The sequence below is a fragment of the Podarcis gaigeae genome, assembly GCF_964106915.1.
Source record: "Podarcis gaigeae genome assembly, chromosome: 14".
Classification (NCBI taxonomy): domain Eukaryota; kingdom Metazoa; phylum Chordata; class Lepidosauria; order Squamata; family Lacertidae; genus Podarcis; species Podarcis gaigeae.
Genome location: NC_139690.1, coordinates 39,725,568 through 39,745,172, shown reverse-complemented (window position 1 = coordinate 39,745,172; position 19,605 = coordinate 39,725,568). Strand labels below are relative to the sequence as shown.

Genomic DNA, 19,605 nt, shown 5'->3' with positions numbered 1-19,605 from the left:
GGGTGGGGCTTCTCACCAGTCAATCACCAGGCACCAAGGAGATTTGACTTCAAAGGAAGAATCGGGAGCTCACTCGAAGAGGGCTCAGGACTCTTGCTTTCTTAGATGGGAGCCTTAGAAAAGGTGGAAGGCAGGGACCTGGCAACTGCTCCACAGGAGCAAGACCTACTGGGAAGGGTTTCTGAGACCACTAGGCCGCATTGTATATTCATTTCCTTGAATAATTTTTTCGCTTCACTGACAACAGAGATCTGCATCCTTCCTCACTGACCTGTTTAGGACTCCAGCCCTGACACTCGTGAATAAGCAAGAGTCATTTCTCTCCCTAGCAAGACTGTCAATTGGCTTGGCTTTGCTTTCCACTGCCGAAAAGAACGGTCTCAGTGCAATTTTAATCCCCCCAAAATCTACTAAATTGCACCATCCTGCTTGGTCTGTTTGCACCAACCACACTCTGTTGTTGTTGTTGCTGCTGCTGTTGTGCTTATTAACAGCATTTCGGCTATTTTAACATTGATTAGAGGGTTTTTTTGTGGGTTTCTTTTTGCAGTTCCAAAAAACAACAGCAACGCAACCCACGACACACGCCGTGGATATCAATTGAAGGATACCGCAAATAAATTTGACATCAGAGCGGAGGGAGAAGAGTGGAAACGGGACCAATTTATTTCGGGTACATTGCTTGTCAGATGGAGAAATGAAACATAATTTATGGTGTGACATTTCCAACAGCAAATAGATTCTAGCATAAGCAATTAACACTGGTTCTGTTTGGCAGGCTTTGGGAGATTACTCATAGGGGGTTCGTGTGTGTGCTGAGTTACAATAGCACACACATAACAAAATAGAGCCTTTCTGTCTTCACCACCTTACATCAAATCTCTGCAGCTAAAAGTTTATGATAAAAATATATTCCACGTATGTTAACCCTGTACTGACTCAGGACAAAAGCCTGTTGCCAAGGCGGGGGTGTAACAATAGTCTGTTGCTAAGAAGGTGGGCAGGAACCAAAGGTTTGCCCCAACTCCATGGAAAAATCCTCTCCCCAAGACATTCCCACTAACAGGGGGAAATTTTGGAGGAGCCTTTCCTTCTTAAAGAAGACGGAAACTTGCCTCATACCATATCAGACAATCTGTCCATCTGGCCAGTTCTCCAGGGACTAGGGGCAGGGGAGAAGTTCAATTCAGATTGCATTTAAAGGTAATTCTACCTAATCTGCAGTTCCCAAAACAATACAAGAAGCAAAACACAGCCATCTCTTCAAATTCACACTTCTCTCTGAATTTTGTAATGCCCCTCTTCCGCCAAGTAAAGGGTACAAAAACACATATTCCAGGGGACAGTGTCTGTAAAAATGCATCTATTCACAAATTAATTCTATTAAGGAAAATTGCTTTGCAAAAATTGAGTACATCAGGCACAATGCCATTTTTTTTTTGTATTTTAGGAGAAATTCCCACTAAAACACTGATCAATTTTCATGAGGACTTAGAAAAAATGTTGCAAACTGATGTGGAAATGTGGGGAGCTGAACTTTAAGACTGGAAAAATGAAGAAATGAGAGAGAAACCAAAACTGAGATCTACCCATCCATAGGGGCATCTCATACTTTCATATGTTCTGCCTAATTTGGCCCCACTCTAACCACCTTCTTTGACCACTCCTGCCCTAACCTTGGCAAGTGTCTCTAATATCTAAACACATCCCTGAAAGCCTTAAAAAAAAGAAAGAAAAAAGCCTTTCAGGGACAGAGGATTCTTGATATCTCCAGGAGCTTACTGCGTTCCTGGAAATGCTCTGATAGTTAAGAAGTGTTTCCTAAAGTTTAAATGACTGGGAAACCATCAGGGTTGACATGTGCAATCTGGAGTACTTGGTGTAGCACTAAGTGAAAGTGGGGCTTAGCTATAGTGTGGGCATCTTCTGGAAAAGCCACCATGCTTGTTTCCATTTCTGTGAAATTCCGCTGCGGTAAGGCAAGAGGCACTTGGGAACAGATGGGAGACTGAAACTTGGGTCTCGCTTGCCTGGTTGCAGTTAACTCTAAAGCAGCTCCCAATCAACAGGATTAGATGATACAAAAAATGAAAAAGAGAAAGGGGCTGAATAATCCTCTAAACATCGCATAGTCGCTATATCTTTAATATGATCCCACTAATCCAATTAAGGCCCAAAGGAAACCACATCTCAAATGCCATGCTTCAATGTGATTTGCTCTGTATCTCCTAACCATTCATTAACAAGACATATTTTTAAACCAGGCTTTCCTGACTTTCAAGCTGGTGCTTGTTGATCTGAAGTGAAGCAGGGCCCCCTCTCCCATCCTCGCCTTTCCCTTCCTTTCAAACAACCCAGTTCTCTCTGATTCTTCCCTGCCGAATATAGCTTTCTCCCAAGTTCACCTCTTTCCCTCTCCTTTCAAATTTGAACAGAGGTTGGATGGCCACCTGCCAGGGATTCTTTAATTGAGATTCCTACATTTGGACTAGATGACTCTCAGGTCACTTTTCACTCAAAAAGTCTATGATTCTAAGTGTGGGATTATGAATTATTTGAATTATGGTGCTGGAGGAGACTCTTGAGAGTCCCATGGACTGCAAGAAGATCAAACCTCTCCATTCTTAAGGAAATCAGCCCTGAGTGCTCACTGGAAGAACAGATCCTGAAGCTGAGGCTCCAATACTTTGGCCACCTCATGAGAAGAGAAGACTCCCTGGAAAAGACCCTGATGTTGGGAAAGATGGAGGGCACAAGGAGAAGGGGACGACAGAGGACGAGATGGTTGGACAGTGTTCTCAAAGCTACCAGCATGAGTTTGACCAAACTGCAGGAGGCAGTGGAAGACAGGAGTGCCTGGCGTGCTCTGGTCCAGGGGTCACGAAGAGTTGGACACGACTAAACGACTAAACAACAACAACAAGTGTGGGATGGAGGGAGATGAAAGAAAAGTGTGGAAAGTCAGTTTTTTTGTGAACATTACTCCTACCCAATCCATTTTTTGGTGTGCGCAAAAACTGAACTTCAGCAAAAATCCAGCTTCCCTTTGTGCATCCATTGCTTTTATTCATTAGGAAAGCACAGCAAGAAATCCTGTGCTAAAAAACAACCCACCCTTCTATTTTGGAAATAGCATTGCTCCAGGTAAGGAGAGTGTACTTTTAAAAAATAATATTTTTTTTTGGTGGGGGAGAATCTACCAGAACCCTAGAAGTATTTAGCAATACCATAATTACATTCCTCCAGTATGCAAACCCAAAGGAACATACGGCCCTTTTACAGCAGGCAGATCTCAGTGCAACTGTCAACCCAATGTGCGCTCCTTTTTAATTACACATGTGCCTGCTGAGGACATATGATTGAGTCTAGCAAAGCTAATTCACAACCAGCATGAGAGCAGGCATTAATATTAAATATTACACCCTGGTTGGTTCTCCGGACTATCAATTATCCCCAGAGATGGGGACAAAATGGAAATTGGCAGGAGTCGATTCCTGTGCCAATGGGAAGTGATGCTGACACAAGCACAGCGCATCCTGGAAATAAAAAGGAAGTGGCCAGGCTCCTGTCTGCATTTGTTGTACGCTACACCCTGATCCCCCCCCCCCAGCGTGGCACCCATGGGTGCTATGACACCTGCAAACATTCAGGCTGGTGCATCTCAAGACCCCCTGTCCCTCTAATTTTTTTAAAATGGCTTTAGGGTGGGGCAGGTGCCTTTTTTTAATAGGGTACTGCCTACTTTTTTATATATATGTTTAATTCGTTTTAAGGTCTGGGTAGATGTTTTGTCTGGGTTTTTTTTGGGGGGGGCGCTTTTAAGCACTGCTGATTTTCCTTCTGTGAAATGGGTATTTTGTGGTCCTCACAACAGATTTCAAAATGTGTTGGGGACCCCAAAGTAGTAAAATGTTCCAGGGGCAATGCTTTGCAAGGGCTTGGCTTCCTTGGAGAGAAGAGATCATAGAATAACCGAATCATAGAACTGTAAAGTTGGAATGGTCTCCAAGAGCAGGAATCACAGCTAAAGAATCCCTCGCAGATGGCCACCCAATCTTGGTTTAGAACAGCGGTTCTCAACCTGTGGGTCCCCAGATGTTGTTGGACTACAACTTCCATCATCCCTTGCTAGCTAGGGGTGATGGGAGTTGTAGTTCAACAATATCTGGGGATCCATAGGTTGAGAAAGGCTGGTTTAGAAACTTCCAACCAAGGAGAGTCCACCAGCACTACCAAGGAGCTCATTGCAGACTTAGAGCAATTACTTTCAAATATGCAAGCCGGGCATAGGCCAGGGGTAGAGAACTCCATCTCTCCAGATGTTATGGGACTGCAGCTCCTGTCATCCCTTAACATTGGCTATGCTGAATGGGATTGATGGGAGCTGAAGTCTAGCAAATTGGAGGGCAATAGATTTTGCACCTTTAGCAACGACAGAGGCTAATCGCTTAAGCACTGTTATCAAATCAGCAGACCCACTGCCCCACACCAGATCCCCAGAGAGAGCTGCCCCAAGATATTTTCAGCCTTCCAGGCACACAGCTCATTTCTCTCTCCCTATGTTTGTCTCCCAAATTTTAAGTGCAGCTTTTCTCATACACAGACTTCACACATCAACCCCAAACCTTTAGCTAGGAGTGGGTGATGGGAAAGGTGTTCCACTTTCCCCAAATGGCTTTCCACATTCCAGGGAAGATGTGGGACTGGGAAATCACCCTCTAACAATTAGTGCCCTTAAAGAGATATCTATCACTCATCTTGGCTCAATTACCTGCAATTTTTCCAAACAAAGGATGTGGCTGGCACAAATTGCTCACTGACCACTAAGGGACATCAGACAGTCATTCTGGCCCATTAACTCCCTTTCATCCAAACCCAAGACTCATTCACGGCAATCAGGTAAAAAGCAACATTATTCCAATGATAGTGACAATTCTGTCTCCCTCGCTCTTCACAACAAGGCTGTTGTTTACTGGGCACCAAGGGTGCTGAGAGTCCTTCGGAGGCCCCTATTCCCCTCACAGAGTTACGATTCTCGATTCTCCGAGTGGCTTGACAATCAAGCCCTCTCCACAGGGAATTGTAGTTCTGAGAGCAGAACAGAGGGTTTTCTAACAACTCAGCACTCTTAACAAACTACAGCTCCTAGAAGTCTTGGGTGGGATACTATGACTGTTTAAAGTAGTATCATAGTTTGGGGAAGAACGGTGTTTCTGTGTGCTGCTCTGGTTCGCCAGAAGCGGCTTAGTCATGCTGGCCACATGACCCGGAAGCTGTACGCCAGCTCCCTCGGCCAGTAAAGCAAAATGAGCGCCGCAACCCTAGAGTCGGTCACGACTGAACCTAATGGTCAGGGATCCCTTTACCTTTTTAGTTTCAGGAAGCTTTTAATGTTTGGTATTATTATTATTACTATTACTATTATTATTAGTAGCAGTAGTAGCATCTTTGCTGGAAGATAAAACTAATACTAATACTAATACTAAAGTGGTATCATAGTGCTTTAAATGTATGGTGTGATGTGGCCTAAATCAAGTAGTCTCACCTATGATTTTGCATATGTCTTTCCTGGTATCTGTGAGTGCAGTATGAACAACTGCAAGTGTCTCCAGAGTTTGAAACCAAGATTGATGTCCCAGTGGGTGTCAAGGGGAGAGTTTGCAAATGCCAGGGATTTGGCAGCAAAATGCAGCCCTGCCCTGCCTTACCTTGTCTCTTATTTCCATGTTGTTCAAAATGGAAGTGAAGCAAGCTCAAAAAGGGCTCCCCATTTTTTTTTCTTCTGGGCAGCAGAAACATGTTATTAACCAACAAGCAGGCCTGCTGCACAGGGACCTTTAAATGACAGTCACATCCCTTTAGAGGTTATTAAGAATCGTAATTGTGCATTTTCAAGATCCCAGCAATAACTGCTTTAGGACGGGTGTTCAAAATGCTGAACTAATGGTTGCTTGAAGCCTGAACTTCCAGCTATGTTGAAAGTGTATATTGAGTAACAGAATATGTTCTCCATTTGCATTTCATTCCATTTAATTGAAAAAATACAGAGCAATCTATTTTTCCCTTCTGGGTAATTAAAAGAAAATAGGCTTAAAAAACAACAACCAGCAATTTCAGGTATGCAAAACTTGAGAGAGAGCGTCATTGGTTTTACACCAGAAAGTAATTTATATGTGAACTTCTGAGTTCCAGAAAACGTTCTTTAATCAATCAGCTGCTTCAACAAGGAATTTAATACTGTAGTGTAAACGTTTCATAGCTCAGAATACAGATGTCGTGCCGAAAATTATGGAACTGCTGGTTTTTTCATTTAAAAAACAGACATTGTTTGGGATTTGATTGACAGTCTCTTCAGGGACAACAGAATGCAGGTGGGCATATGCACTGATCAAAACTCGCTCCAAAACTCTATGTCTGAGGAGAAGGAACAGAAGGAGGAAATGCCATTTCACAGAGTGTGTAGTTTGACATATGGCGTTTCCTTCCTCAGGATGAGGTAAAGGCCACCAACCAATGGCAAACGAGAGATATTTATGGAGGTATTAGAATGTATTTCCATGCGCTGCTCTGGTTCGCCAGAAGCGGCTTAGTCATGCTGGCCACATGACCCGGAAGCTGTCTGCGGACAAACGCCTGCTCCCTCGGCCTATAGAGAGCGCAACCCCAGAGTCGTCCACGACTGGACCTAATGGTCAGGGGTACCTTTACCTTTATTAGAATGTAAGAACAGTTCAAGAAGACGCTGAATCAGGCCAATGGCCCTTCTAGTTCAGCATCTTGTTTTCAAGGTGGCCAACCAGATGCCTGTGGGAAGCCCAGAAGCGGGACTCCCAGTGCAACAACATTCTCACCTCCTGTGTTTTCAGCAACTGGTATTCAGAAGCATTACTGCCTCTGAAGATGGCGGCAGAACACAGCCATCAGGGCTAGTAGCCGCCAGTAATCCTCACCTCCATCAATTTGTCCACCCATTTTAAAGCCATCCAACATGGCAGCCTCCGGTGACAACAAGTCCCACAGTTTAACTATGCGCTGTGTGAAGAAGTACCTTCTTTTGTCTGTCCTGAGCATAAGGCTGGCCGTGGCTATTTGCCCTGTGCTTCTGAAGACCAGTTGCTTGTTAGCCAATGTCAGAAAAGGATGCTAGGTCTGATGGGCTGATCTAGCAGAGCTCTCCTCAACCTTTTTCTAGTCTAACCATCTGCCTATGTGTTTGATTTTCGTGAGCAGAGAGGATTGGTTGAAATGTGACTGAATCCAGCAATTCTGCCCCCAGATTACTAGCAAGCAAGATCGACAGTGTCCATCTTGAACCAGGCAAGTAGAGCTGATGAAGAAGGCAGCCAAGCAGTAGAGTGAGCAGTGTGTTAGCATGCACTATCATTAGCATTCAAAGTCCTAAATGGGGGGAGCCCCAAATACCACCTCCTTCCCTACAGACCCTCTCAGGGGCTAAGATCCGTGGAGGATGCCCTCTTGAAGCTCAGGTAGTGGTGGTTCGGGAGAGGGCATTCTCTGTGGCGGCCCCTAAGTTGCGAAACTCCCTCCTCACACTTGAAACTCGAGAGCACATTTTTAGGGCTCCCTGTATTATGTTATTTGAAAATCGGGAGTGGCAGCCACATTTCTCCTTTCCTCATGGGCCAACTTACCTTCCAGAGGGCAGAAGCGAGTCACTTGCTCCGGCATCAGCTTCCCCTGCTTGTGCTGACAGTACATCTCAGCAATCTCCTGCCGACACTGCTTGGACTTGGCTCGGGAGAGCGCGGAGATGGCCTCCTTGCCCGAGATTTCGCATTTGGGGGGCTGCTCGTAGGCGAGTTCAGGAGAGCTGTTCCCATTCTTCTTCAGATGGTGCTGCCTGGCCTGGGACCTATGGATGTCTTTCAACTGGCTGCCGTTGATGCTGGTCTTTGGGGCCGGGTGGCCGTACTGCAGCACCTCATTGGAGCTTTTCCCCAGGAGCGAGTTCTCTTTCACCTTCTCCTCCTGCTCCAGCTTCCTCCGCAAACGCTCCTTCTGCTTGCTCAGGGGCTTTTTCACCAGCTCCACCTGGTGCTTCTGCTTCTGCGTCCTGGGAGCAAAGTTGCTATTGTCTATATTTTCCAAGTCCTTGGGGACGGAGTTTTCATTGTTGCTGTCCGTCCGCATTTTCTCCTTCGGCCGGTGGGAAAAGTAGCCGTCCTGCAGAAGCAAAGGGGGGAAACGATTATTGCTCTGATAATTCGGGATGGTCACCGGCCTGTGTGGATCTCCAAGGTGCCTGACACTGAATCAGACCGTTGGTCCATCGTTACATCTGCACCAGACCTTGAAAGCATATTCAATGCACATTTAAAGCACAATATCTCCTTCCAAAGAATCATGGGAACATGGAGTCATTGTTTGTGAAGGGTGCTGGGAAATGTAGCAATGTATTGAGGAACATCTGGAGGGCACCATGCTAGCCACCCCTGGAATATGGAACTGAATCATTTCTCTTCTGTCTCTTCCATTCTGTTTTTTAAAAAAATCTCTTTTAAAAAATGGATTTTCTTGAGCTATATAAACTCTTTAAAGTTCCTGTTGAAATATAAAGCTGCATGGAAGTTAGAACTGTGTAGAACACAGCAGGGAAGAGGATGGGGACCAAATTAGAATTAGTTAGCTCTGACAAGGTTATGGGTTACCGACTCTTGCCTTACTGGCACTGGAAGGCTGGTCCCTACCAACTTCTGCCTTCCTTCCTTACAACCAGTCAGGTGGTGGTTCTGCCTCCCATTAGCTCTGGCTCCCCCTACTGTTCGTCTCCCTGCCTTCTGCCCAATGGGCACTAGCTCCCACTGCTATTTGGTCTTCCATTTGGAGAGATGGCTTCGATTCCATCCATTTTATGGTTCCGTTCCACTCTGCTGTTTGCTACATTATTTTAAAATGTGTTTTTGTTGCGATGCTTTATGACTAGGATGTTTTTTTTGTGTGTGGGTGAGGGGGGATTTTACATTGAGAGCTGCTTTGGCTCCCTTTGGGTCAAAATGCAGCCTAGAACGATTGATATAAATAATAAGTAAAACGAATTCCGCTCTGGGGCACGGAGCCATTCAGCACAGCCGAATTTGGAGGAAGCATTCTGCATGTTTGCCGCCCTACATTCAAACTCTTTGCTCTCGGTAGTTTTGGGTCATTATCGCTTTGAAAAGAAAACATAATTCAAGCAGAGCAAGACAAATGTAAAAAATGTAAAGCTTATTAACATTATACCCAGAACTTCTCTACTGAACTGTCGCTCCCACTGCTGTGACAGACTAAGAATTATTCATTTGCATGATTTGTTGTCCTGTTTTCTTTATCCTCAAGCAATTGCTACAAATTGGGGTTACTTATGCTAATTGAACATGGCGGCTTCTTTCATTTTAATGAGATTATTGGGATGTTCTTGCCTTTTGTGGGGGCTGGGATCCCCCCCAGCCCCCCGCGGACGAGAACCACAGAATCTATTTGGTAATGATACAATTAATATTAATATTAGTCGCTGTGCATGCGCAGTTGTTCATATGTTTTGGAAAGGAAAGGCAGAAACACAGTAATGTTTTACGATGCCTTGCCAATGTCCTCAGCCTGATTTCTTTTCGGTTATGACATGGGTTCGGTACAGATAACATATACAGAAATTATACGTATGTTGCTCAAAAAAAACACACCTGCATGTATGAAAACAGAAGGGCAAAACTTGAATGATTTAGTGCAGGGGTAGCCAATAAGGCATCCTCTAGTTGTTGCTGGACTTCCACACCCATCGTCCTTGACCATGGGGGAAGATGGGAGTTGGGAGTCTAGTTGTATCTGGAGAGCAGCCACATTGGCCAGTCTTGGTTTAGTGGGAACATTTCTAGACAAGTGGATAAAAATAGCTTCCAAGAAAGTAGGAAGAGCCCTGCTGGATTAGGCCACAGGCCCATCTAGTCCAGCATCCTAAGTCTCTGATAGCTCAGTTGGTTAGAGTGTGGCACTCATAATGCCTAGGTTGCAGGTTCAATTCCCATATGGGACAGCTGCATATTCTTTTGTTGCAGAGGACTGGACTAGATGATCCTCTGGGTCCCTTCCAACTCTTATGATTCTATGATCCTGTTCTCACAGTGGCCAACCAGATGTCTCTTGGTAAGCCCGCAAGCAGAATCTGAGTGCAAGAGCACTCTCCCCTCCACTGGTTTCCGACAACTGACATTCAGAGGCTTACTTCCTCTGACAGTGGAGGTCAAACAAAGCCATTTCGGCTAGTGGACATTGATAGCCTTATGCTCCAAAAAAGAACATCAGGTTTTCAGAAAATGTAACGGTTGGTGCAAGGTGGCGATTTTTATCGGAACCGCAGGATGCTCCCCAAGTTGTGATCTCAATGAAAATCCTCCCTTCCACTCTTGTGATCAGCCTTTGAAAAAAACACAACGCTCTTATTGGTGCCTTTGTTCCCACTGGGACCATTCATTCCCTGCCTACCATATTTCATTTATTGATTTAGAAAATTTAGAGACGTGCGCATGCTTCCCAAGCAGTACAAACAAAACCATAGATCAAACGTGGCCGAAACCCACAAACCAATTAAAAACCATCACCATTAACAATGAAGATAAAAACTAATAGAACTTAGGAGACTAGTATACACGTGCCTTGGCTGTGCCCTGTTGAGCTCCAACCTGGCTGTTTCCCAGGCCAATAAAAAGTGGACTGAGAGCACTCCATGGTTAAGCCCCGTTGAAAGACTCTTATTAATTTCCCTCTCGGCTCCCAGCTCTCAAGAATCAGCATCTGCTCATTGCTTGCTATCAGTTGCTTTCTCTAAACTGTTCCCGGTTACTCCAAAAGCAGATGTTCCTAACACACTTCACTGAGCTGAGTGAAACCGCTCGATTTAAAAAGCACGAGTGAAAAAAATGGGAAACAAGGTGAACTTAAAAAAAATATTAAAAACAAAAAACAAAACCTGGAGATGTTTAAAAGCCTCTGCTCCTCCAAACAGATGTTTGCCTTATGCTGAAGGCCTGTTTCCCATGCCATTTGTGGGGCGGAAACGCTGCGAGCAGGTGGCTGATGTGTTAACATGGCTAAGCTGAGCCGTGAAGGTCAAGAGCTGGCATTTGGCCCAGTTCCATTTCTCAGCTCAACATTGCCCCCCTCCCCAACCCCCCCAAACCCTTTGCTCTCTATAACTGCCCCAAGCTCCTTCAAAAAGAAGAGGGATAAAATTCGACAACATAAACAGGCTGAGACTTTTTCTTATCGTTATTGTTAGGGTCAATGTGCATTAGGCTTTGCAGGAGGGGTAGGAAGCCTCATGCTTGGGGGGGGCAAATACAGTGCTCAGGACTCCCCCCCCCCAGACCACCCCCATCCTCAGACACGTCCTTGTCTTCCAGGCAACATGCGTCACTGGGTCTCTGGTGCAGCCACTTTCGGAATACTGTGTTCTAGTTGCCTCACCTCAAAAAAGCATATGGTAGAGTTGGAAGAGGTTCAGATAAGCACAACCAGAATGATCAGGGCCGGATTTAGGTTTGATGAGGTCCTAAGCTACTGAAGGTAATGGGGCCCTTTATATGTCCAGCTGTCCTTTGTCAACAAATTGTCGCTGTTTTTTGTGTTGAATATATGTTATATGGTCATTTATGGACCTAATAGGTATCTAAAGCCATTTGCACATGTTGCCCTGCAACCAGTCCATGCAGAATGTAGGCACCCTATATAGAGAAATGAGCAAACCAGTGATATTTTAGGGAGCAGGCTAGCAGGCAGGGCCCACTGCTTACATCATAGGAACCTACACAACACAAAGCAATATTGCTGTATGTAGGTTTTATTTTATTAGTTTTTAATCTTATATTTTGGAAATGTACATCAAGGTTTTTTTCCTTTTTGGGGGGGCAAGTATGTGGGATCCTAAGCTATAGCTTGTTTAGCTTATACAGTCATACCTCTTGTTACGTCTGCTTCATGTTATGTTCTTTCAGGTTACGTCCCGCGGCGACCCGGAAGTACCGGAAAGGGTTACTTCCGGGTTTCGCCGCTTGCGCAGACGTGCAAAATGACGTCATGCGCATGCGCGCAGAATCGGCAAATCGCAACTCACGTAGGCACAGACGCGGGTTGTGTTCTGCCCATGTTGTGAACGGGGCTCCGGAATGGATCCCGTTCGCAACCAGAGGTACCACTGTACGTAAATCTGGCACTGAAGGGGATGGAGTGTCTGCTTTATAGGGAAAGGTTGCAGTGTTTGGGACTTTTTAGTTTAGAGGAAAGGCGAGTCAAGGTGTCAGAAGTTTTTTAAATTATGTGTGGCATGGAGAGAGTGGACAGAGTAAAGTTTTTCCCCTCCCTCCCTCTCCCTCTCTCTCTCATAATACTGGAAGAGGATTTGGATTTGATATCCCGCTTTATCACTACCCGAAGGAGTCTCAAAGCGGCTAACATTCTCCTTTTCCTTCCTCCCCCACAACAAACACTCTGTGAGGTGAGTGGGGCTGAGAGACTTCAGAGAAGCGTGACTGGCCCAAGGTCACCAGCAGCTGCATGTGGAGGAGCAGGGAATCGAACCCGGTTCACCAGATTATGAGCCCACTGTTCTTAACCACTACACCACACTGGCTCTGAATACTAGAACTTGTGGGCATCCAATGAAGCTGAATGCTGGAAGATTCAGGACAGTACATCTTCATGTAGTGCAGAGTTGAACTATGGAACTCTCTCCCACAGGAGGCAGTGATGGCCACTAATGTGGATGGCTTTAAAAGAGAACTGGACAAATCATGGGGGGAGAATGGCTATAGGCCAGGATGGCTCTGCTCTGTTTCCACAAACAGAGGCAAGCAATGCTTGTGAATAACAGTTGCTGTAAATGACAAAGAGGAGAGCCAGTGTGGTGTAGTGGCTAAGAGCGGGAGACTCGTAATCTGGGGAACCGGTTTCGCGTCTCCGCTCCTCCACATGCAGCTGCTGGGTGACCTTGGGCTAGTCACACTTCTCTGAAGTCTCTCAGCCTCACTCACCCCACAGAGTGTTTGTTGTGGAGGAGGAAGGGAAAGGAAATTGTTAGCTGCTTTGAGACTCCTTCGGGTAGTGATAAAGCAGGATATTAAATCCAAACTCCTCTTCTTCTTACACTCGGGTCCTGCTGGAGGGTTTCCTATGGCCACTGGTTGGCCACTGTGAGAATGGGATGCTGGACTAGAACAGCCAATGGCCTGATCCAGTGGGGTTCTACTTGCTTATTTTGCACCCTCTTCCAAGTGTTTTTGACTGGCTGGTATATGTCCTGGCTCTCTGATAATGTCTCTGCCTTGCCTGGGTGGTAGATGATAGAGGTCAGGGATGAGGGGAGATGTAATTCAGCAACACCTGGAGTGCACAGACCTCCCTGACCCTGTTATAGTGGAGCCTAACACACACTTTTGGCTACAGTTTCAGTTGGGCTAAGCTGGTTGGCAAAAGACATAAGGAAAGCAAATGTACATCAAACCCTTGCAGCTTAAGCATACATTGGTTTCCTCCTCTGCCCTGCCCTTATCTCTCCTAGGCAGTCCCTTTCAGTGTTGAACTGGTCACATTGGGAGCAGGGCCTTTTGTGCTGTGGCCCTGATATAAAGGAACAGATCACCAGGAGAGGTTCCCCCACAATACTTACAACAATCAGTGAAAAATGCATATAAACCTATAGGCTTGTTGCCTAGCATGACCTTCCTGGCTCCCTTTTTGAAAGAAACTGTGATAGCCAATTGGTTTTAAATATTATTCTTTGTTATGTGGCAAGTACCTTGAATTTCGGAAAGGTGGCGCAAGGCTTGAAACGGGAGACAGACTCTGAGATAAACAAAAGATAACAGATCCAGGTGATCTCACAATTGTTTTGGATAGCATGACATTTTAAAAAACAACAACCCACAACCCAGCCAGATCCATTTTATATTCCACCTGTTCTCTCAACATCCAGCTCTTTTCATTAAGGGGAAAAAACAACAACAAACCTCTCTCAAAAAGCTGTTCCGCATTTGAGAGAGACGTTTTCTCCATTTCAGTCATGATGAAGAAAAAATAATGAACTTTATTGGAAGAAATAGCTCATAAGCAATGAGCCTCCTTGGAAATCTAGCCAGTTGGACAGATCTGGGCAAGAGGAAAGCCAAAGACAGCAGATGGGAGAAAGAACAGATGTTAATGCAGTTTGCTCTTTCCATATGCTTTCCTCTTTTAATTTTTTTTAAAAATTAAATTGCACTTTAACAATTGTTGGTTTCTGGAAATTCAGAGGCTTCAGACTTTAACTGAGGATTGCAATCAGACTCTTGTGTTATTTCTTCTGCAGAGAAAAACTGTATTAATTATAAGGGGGGGGGGGGAACATAAGACCAAGAACTGCAGGATCAAGCCAGTGGTCCAGATGTAGCCCAGCATCCTATTCTCAAGGTGGTCAACCCATGGGAAGCCCAGAAGAAGGACCTGTAGACAATAGCACCCTACCTGCTTTTGATTCGCAGAAACTGGGTCCTGCTGGATCAGGCAAAAGGGCTTTCTAGTCCAGCATTCTTCTCTCCCCTTGGCCAACCAGATGCCCAAGGGAAGCCCACAAGCAGAATCCGACCACAACGGCAACTCTCCCCACCTGCAGACATGTCAGCTGACCCTCAAAAGTTGAAAAAACTGATAGACAGCAGAATGCTCCACATATTAGTGTATTTTTGGATATTAGTGTATTTTTGGTCTTTGTGGAAGCCGCCCAGAGTGGCTGGGGAAACCCAGCCAGATGGGCGGGGTACAAATAATAAATTATTATTATTATTATTATTATTATTACCACCACACCATCATCTCACCAGTCCTGCTCAGGTGTGGATGAGAATGTGAGGCGAGAGGGGCAGAGAGACACTGGCTAGCCCTGTCCACAGCGCCCTTGTTCCTGCCAGCTGGGAATTCAGACCACTGTGCATTTCTGAACATTTTAAGTAGTTGTTTTCACCTGCTTTTTTTTACCTGATAATTTTATTGTTTTCTTTCTTTTTGAGGTTCTATTGCAACCAAGCAGTATGTAAATCTTGATAAATAAGTAATACTTTCTAACACCTTGGAGTGTTATATACATATTTTTTATTTCCCTCTTGCAGTTTATGATTTCTAAGAAACAGTTAAGATTTATGTTTTAAAGCTTTTATTTTTACGAGATACTCATCTCTCTTTTTCTCTTGTCAGCTTATCCATCAACTATAATAGGCCATTATTTCCCCCAGTGTTCTAAAATAAGCAAAGGCAGCTTATAGCCTCTAAATGTATTACTAGTTATATATGTACAATTACTTCCCAAATGAATATATTCAGCCCATTAATCCTATCCTATAGGGTCATTTCCCTAGTTCCAATACATTAATTAACAGTACAATCCGATGCATGTCTACTTCGAAAGTAAGTTTGAGTTGCATGGATACTGGGAATAGGATTGTAGCATTTCAGTGCAATCCCATGCATGCTTACTCAGAAGTAAATCTGACTGTGTTCAAAGGGACTTACTCCCAAGGAAAGTGTGCACAGGAATACAACCTTAGTCTGATTCACTGCAGCTAATCAGTTCAATTTCTAGTTCCAATAAACTCACTACATTTTATTTATTGTCCAATTCTGATTCAATATAAATCCATATGGCTCTTTTAATTCATTTCATTCCGAGCTCAATTTTAATTCAGTTTTCTAATAGCAACTGCAAGACTTCCAACACTTTTTAACATCCTGGTGTACAACCAATGTTAATTTCAATAAATTCAGTAAATCTAGTTCATTAAACCCAGCCAGTTCATTACATCTAATTCAACACAGATCGATAGAGCTCCTTTCAGTACATTTCATTCCAAAGTCAAAAATTGATTCAGTGTGCTAGGGGCATCCATTAAACTGCCTCACTCTTTGCAACTCTTAAAAGTTCAGTCTTCCTCTAGTCCAGCCTTCCCCAACTTGGTGCCCTCCAGGTATTTTGGACTGCAGCTTCTGTGAGACCCAGTCAGGTTGGCAAAGACAGGTGCAAATTCCCTCCCTTCTTGGCATCACCCATGTCTGAGCACATCAATGGTCCCTTGAGCCCAGCGCAGTTTTACACAGTGGCCAACCATATGAATGCTTGCCTCCCATCAACTGGTATCTTGAGATGCTTTGCCTCTAACCCAACAGCAGGGCTGGGGAACTTGTGGCTCTCCTGATGTGGATGGACTCCAACTCCCATCATCCTCCACCAGCATAGCCAATGGTCAGGGTTAATGAGGGTTGTAGTCTAGCAAGTTCTGGAAGACAATGGGTTCCCCCATTACTGCCATGAACAGTGGTCCATACTCATCACCCCACGCATCCCACAAATGACGCTTCTAACAAAGCTGTCCAGGTGGGTTGAGCTACAACGCCTGGTCTGCATGGTGAAGAAACTGCATGGTTTCATCACATGCAAAATTATGGATGGATCTACTTAAGCCCCAGAGATTGATAAAGACAAGGACCTGCTCCTCTCGTACTCCATTAGAGCACAAGAAGAGTCTGCATCCTGTTCTCACAGTGACCAGCCAAGTGTCTAGGGGGAACCTTGAAGAAGGATCTGAGCACAAGAGCACTCTTGCCTCTGGTATTCAGAAGCATCGCTGCCTCCAGCCAGGGAGGCAGACCATAGTCATTGTGGCTGGTAGCCACTGATAGCCTTATCCCCCATGAACTTGTCTCATCCTCTTTCAAAGCCATCCAAGTTAGTGTCCATCACTTGAGGGCCACAAGTTCCCAAGGTTCATTTAAAAACAGAACTTGAGATTCTTTCGTTCTTAATATGAGGAAGGCCCTTATGGGAACCCACAATCTCTGACACCCCCCACCCCAGATTTAGTCAAAACATGGTCCACCAGTAATTAGCATGGAACTGGGGAGACCAGGGTTCAAATCACCACTCAACCATGCAGCTCACCAGGTGACCTTGAGGGCCAGTCACTTCACTCTCAGCCTAACCTACCTCACATGGTTGTTGTGGGGATTATATGAGGAGAGTATGCTCATTGGAGAAAAAGGTGAGATACAAAGGCAATCCATAAAATAAAAAGAGTAACTAAGCAGGCCGTTACAGAAGGTGAGAGACAGACCCCCTCTGATGCCTCTCTAATGCAAACATCCCCCTCAACTTCATTTGCAAACGAAACCATTTCCGCCCTTAACAAGCTAATGTGAGCAGCTGCATTTGTATCCGGTAGTTTCTCCAGACACATTTCCCGACTCCGCACCTCCTCGTGCAACTGCTTTCCACGGGCCTTTCTCTTCCAATCACAACTGTCAGGCAGCAATTTAGCCTTTATCTAAACTCAGCCCTGGGCTGTTCCCTGAGTTGGGATTGCCAGAGAGATCTATATTGCTGAATTCTTTTGAGGTTTCTCCTCGTGTCTCTTTTCATTAAGAGGCCTGTCCGGAGCCAGGCGCGTCGGCTCTGGTTTTAGAAGCAGCAGGCCTAAAAATAATTGTGTGACAGGTCTCAAGGAGAGCTTAATGTGAAAGCTAAATTTGCTGCTGAACGGGCATTCTGATTTGGAGGCGCCAGCAAAGAGGTTTATTAAACTGAAGGTCGTCAAGGGATGCATGTTTGCTTTTACTGCCTTCCAACCAAGCGTAGATGAGACCATCAGTGCTACTTGCTACTGCACTGCACTGCTTTGTTTTAAATGTTTCTGCGTCCCAATATTAAGATATTGGACGGCATCCAAAGTCAGTCCTGTTCACCCATTGAAACGGATGGACACAACTGACTTGGATACATTCATTTCAATGGATCTACTTTGAGAACTTGGTTGGGTGCAGTCCACTGGGTAGCAGAGCAATGTACTGCTTTGTGCTGGACTGGAGGTGCTGGTTCCCCTCTGCCGACCTCGGTGGACTTCGCATGGGCTGGTGGTGGCCAGCAAAAAGCCCCAAAATGGGGCTTTCAAGGGGTGAGGTGAAGCTGGTTCAGGATCTCTTGGATCCGAAGCTCGCAACACAATCACTGCTGTGACAACTCTAGGCTGGCACAGGAACTGTCTGCCCTCTCCTTCTGCCCCAGCCATTGCTTGCAGCAGGGCTGCAGCTTTTGCGGTGATGGTGGCTCCATTGGCCATGGTGGGTGGAGAAGTCTGCACTGCAGCTTAAATGGAGCATAGAATTGTAGCATTGGAAGGGAACCCAAGGGTTATGCAACCCCCTGCAATGCAAGAATCATGCTTGGGGCTGCTTGATTTTGGCAGGAATTGCCTCTCACCACCATGGATATCCCAAGGGACTTGTGCTCAGGGAACAGCACTCTTGGGCACTTACTGAGGCCCCACACCACAAGATCACTGACCCATGTTGTTTCCTCCTGCACCTGTCCTCTCCATCTGAGCAAGCAGATTCCATTTGCCTTGGCACCCATTTCTGAGCGGTGGTGTTGGCTGGGGCCAGAGGGACAAGGGCAAGCGACTGGGCAGTGGCCGCAGCAATGAGTAGGAGATGGCACTATGGAGCCAACACCGTTCACAAGCCAAGCTACACAGCAGCAAGAAAATGGTCATAATTAGGCATCCTGCAATCCAGCGTCTCTCTCCTTGGCCAAGGACACCACCACGAGTAGCTCTGCACTCCCTCTTCCACCCAGGGCAAATGCTGCCACCTCTCCTGTCCCTGTAACTTACGAACTGCTTTGGTTCAAAGGCCCCACCCTGTCAACAGAAGGGCAGGATGCACAAGGACATCTCAGATCAAGGGATAAGGCAGTAACTGCGAAGCTTTTTAGCAGATCCCATATACTCCAACTATCCTCATTTGCCAGCAAGAAGTCCCTATTTTATTTTATTTTTTAAAATTGTCCTTGAACAATCATTGCCCCTATCCTTGCCTTAGAGGACTGCTTTGCTATATATGTTAATGTGAGCTACCAGTGTCAATAAGGAAGATTCAACACCTCTTCTCCAGGGGAGGGGATGCAGCTCTGTGGCAGATTGTGTACTTGGCAGGCAGAATTTCCAGCCCTCGCCTTCTCCAGTTGTTGTTTTTTAAAAAAAAGTCATTACGTAGAAAGCGCCAGCAAAAGTCTTTGCCTGAGACCTTGGGCGCGGCCAGCCAGAATGGACGATGCTGGGGTAGATGGACCACTGGCATGGCGACAAACAAGGCAGTTGAAGACTTAGGCTCTATGAAAATGATAGGAAATTAGGAAGGTGCCTTATGTACCATCAGACCATTGGTCCACCTTGCTGGCTATTGTCTACACTGACTAGGAGTGGCTCTCTAGGTAGTGATTAAATGTGGGATACAGAGCACGTACTCTACCACTGAGCTATACCTCCTTCCCTAAACAGAGGGTGCTGTCTTGCACCAAGGCAGACGGTTGGATCATCTAGCCAGCTATCGCCTGCCCTCTGCCTAGCCAGTGTGATCCCTCCAGATCTTTCAGGAGGTAGTGATGGCCACCAACTTGGATGTCTTCAAAAGATGACTGGACAAGTTCATGGAGGGTAAAGCTATCAACTAGCCACAGTGACTATGCTTTGCTTCCACGGCTGCTTCTGAATGCCAGCTGCTAGAAACTGCAGGAAGGGAGAGTGCTGTGGAGTTCAA

At 45.5% G+C, this 19,605-nt stretch overlaps 1 protein-coding gene across 1 annotated transcript in view; it reads right to left on the bottom strand.

Moving 5' to 3' along the window:
- XYLT1 (xylosyltransferase 1) overlaps window positions 1–19,605 on the bottom strand; it is a 161,894-nt gene that overhangs the window by 59,099 nt on the left and 83,190 nt on the right. The window contains exon 3 of the mRNA XM_083711384.1: window positions 7,653–8,184. Within this exon, the coding sequence (XP_083567510.1) occupies window positions 7,653–8,184 (532 nt within the window). The remainder of the gene's footprint in view (window positions 1–7,652; window positions 8,185–19,605) is intronic.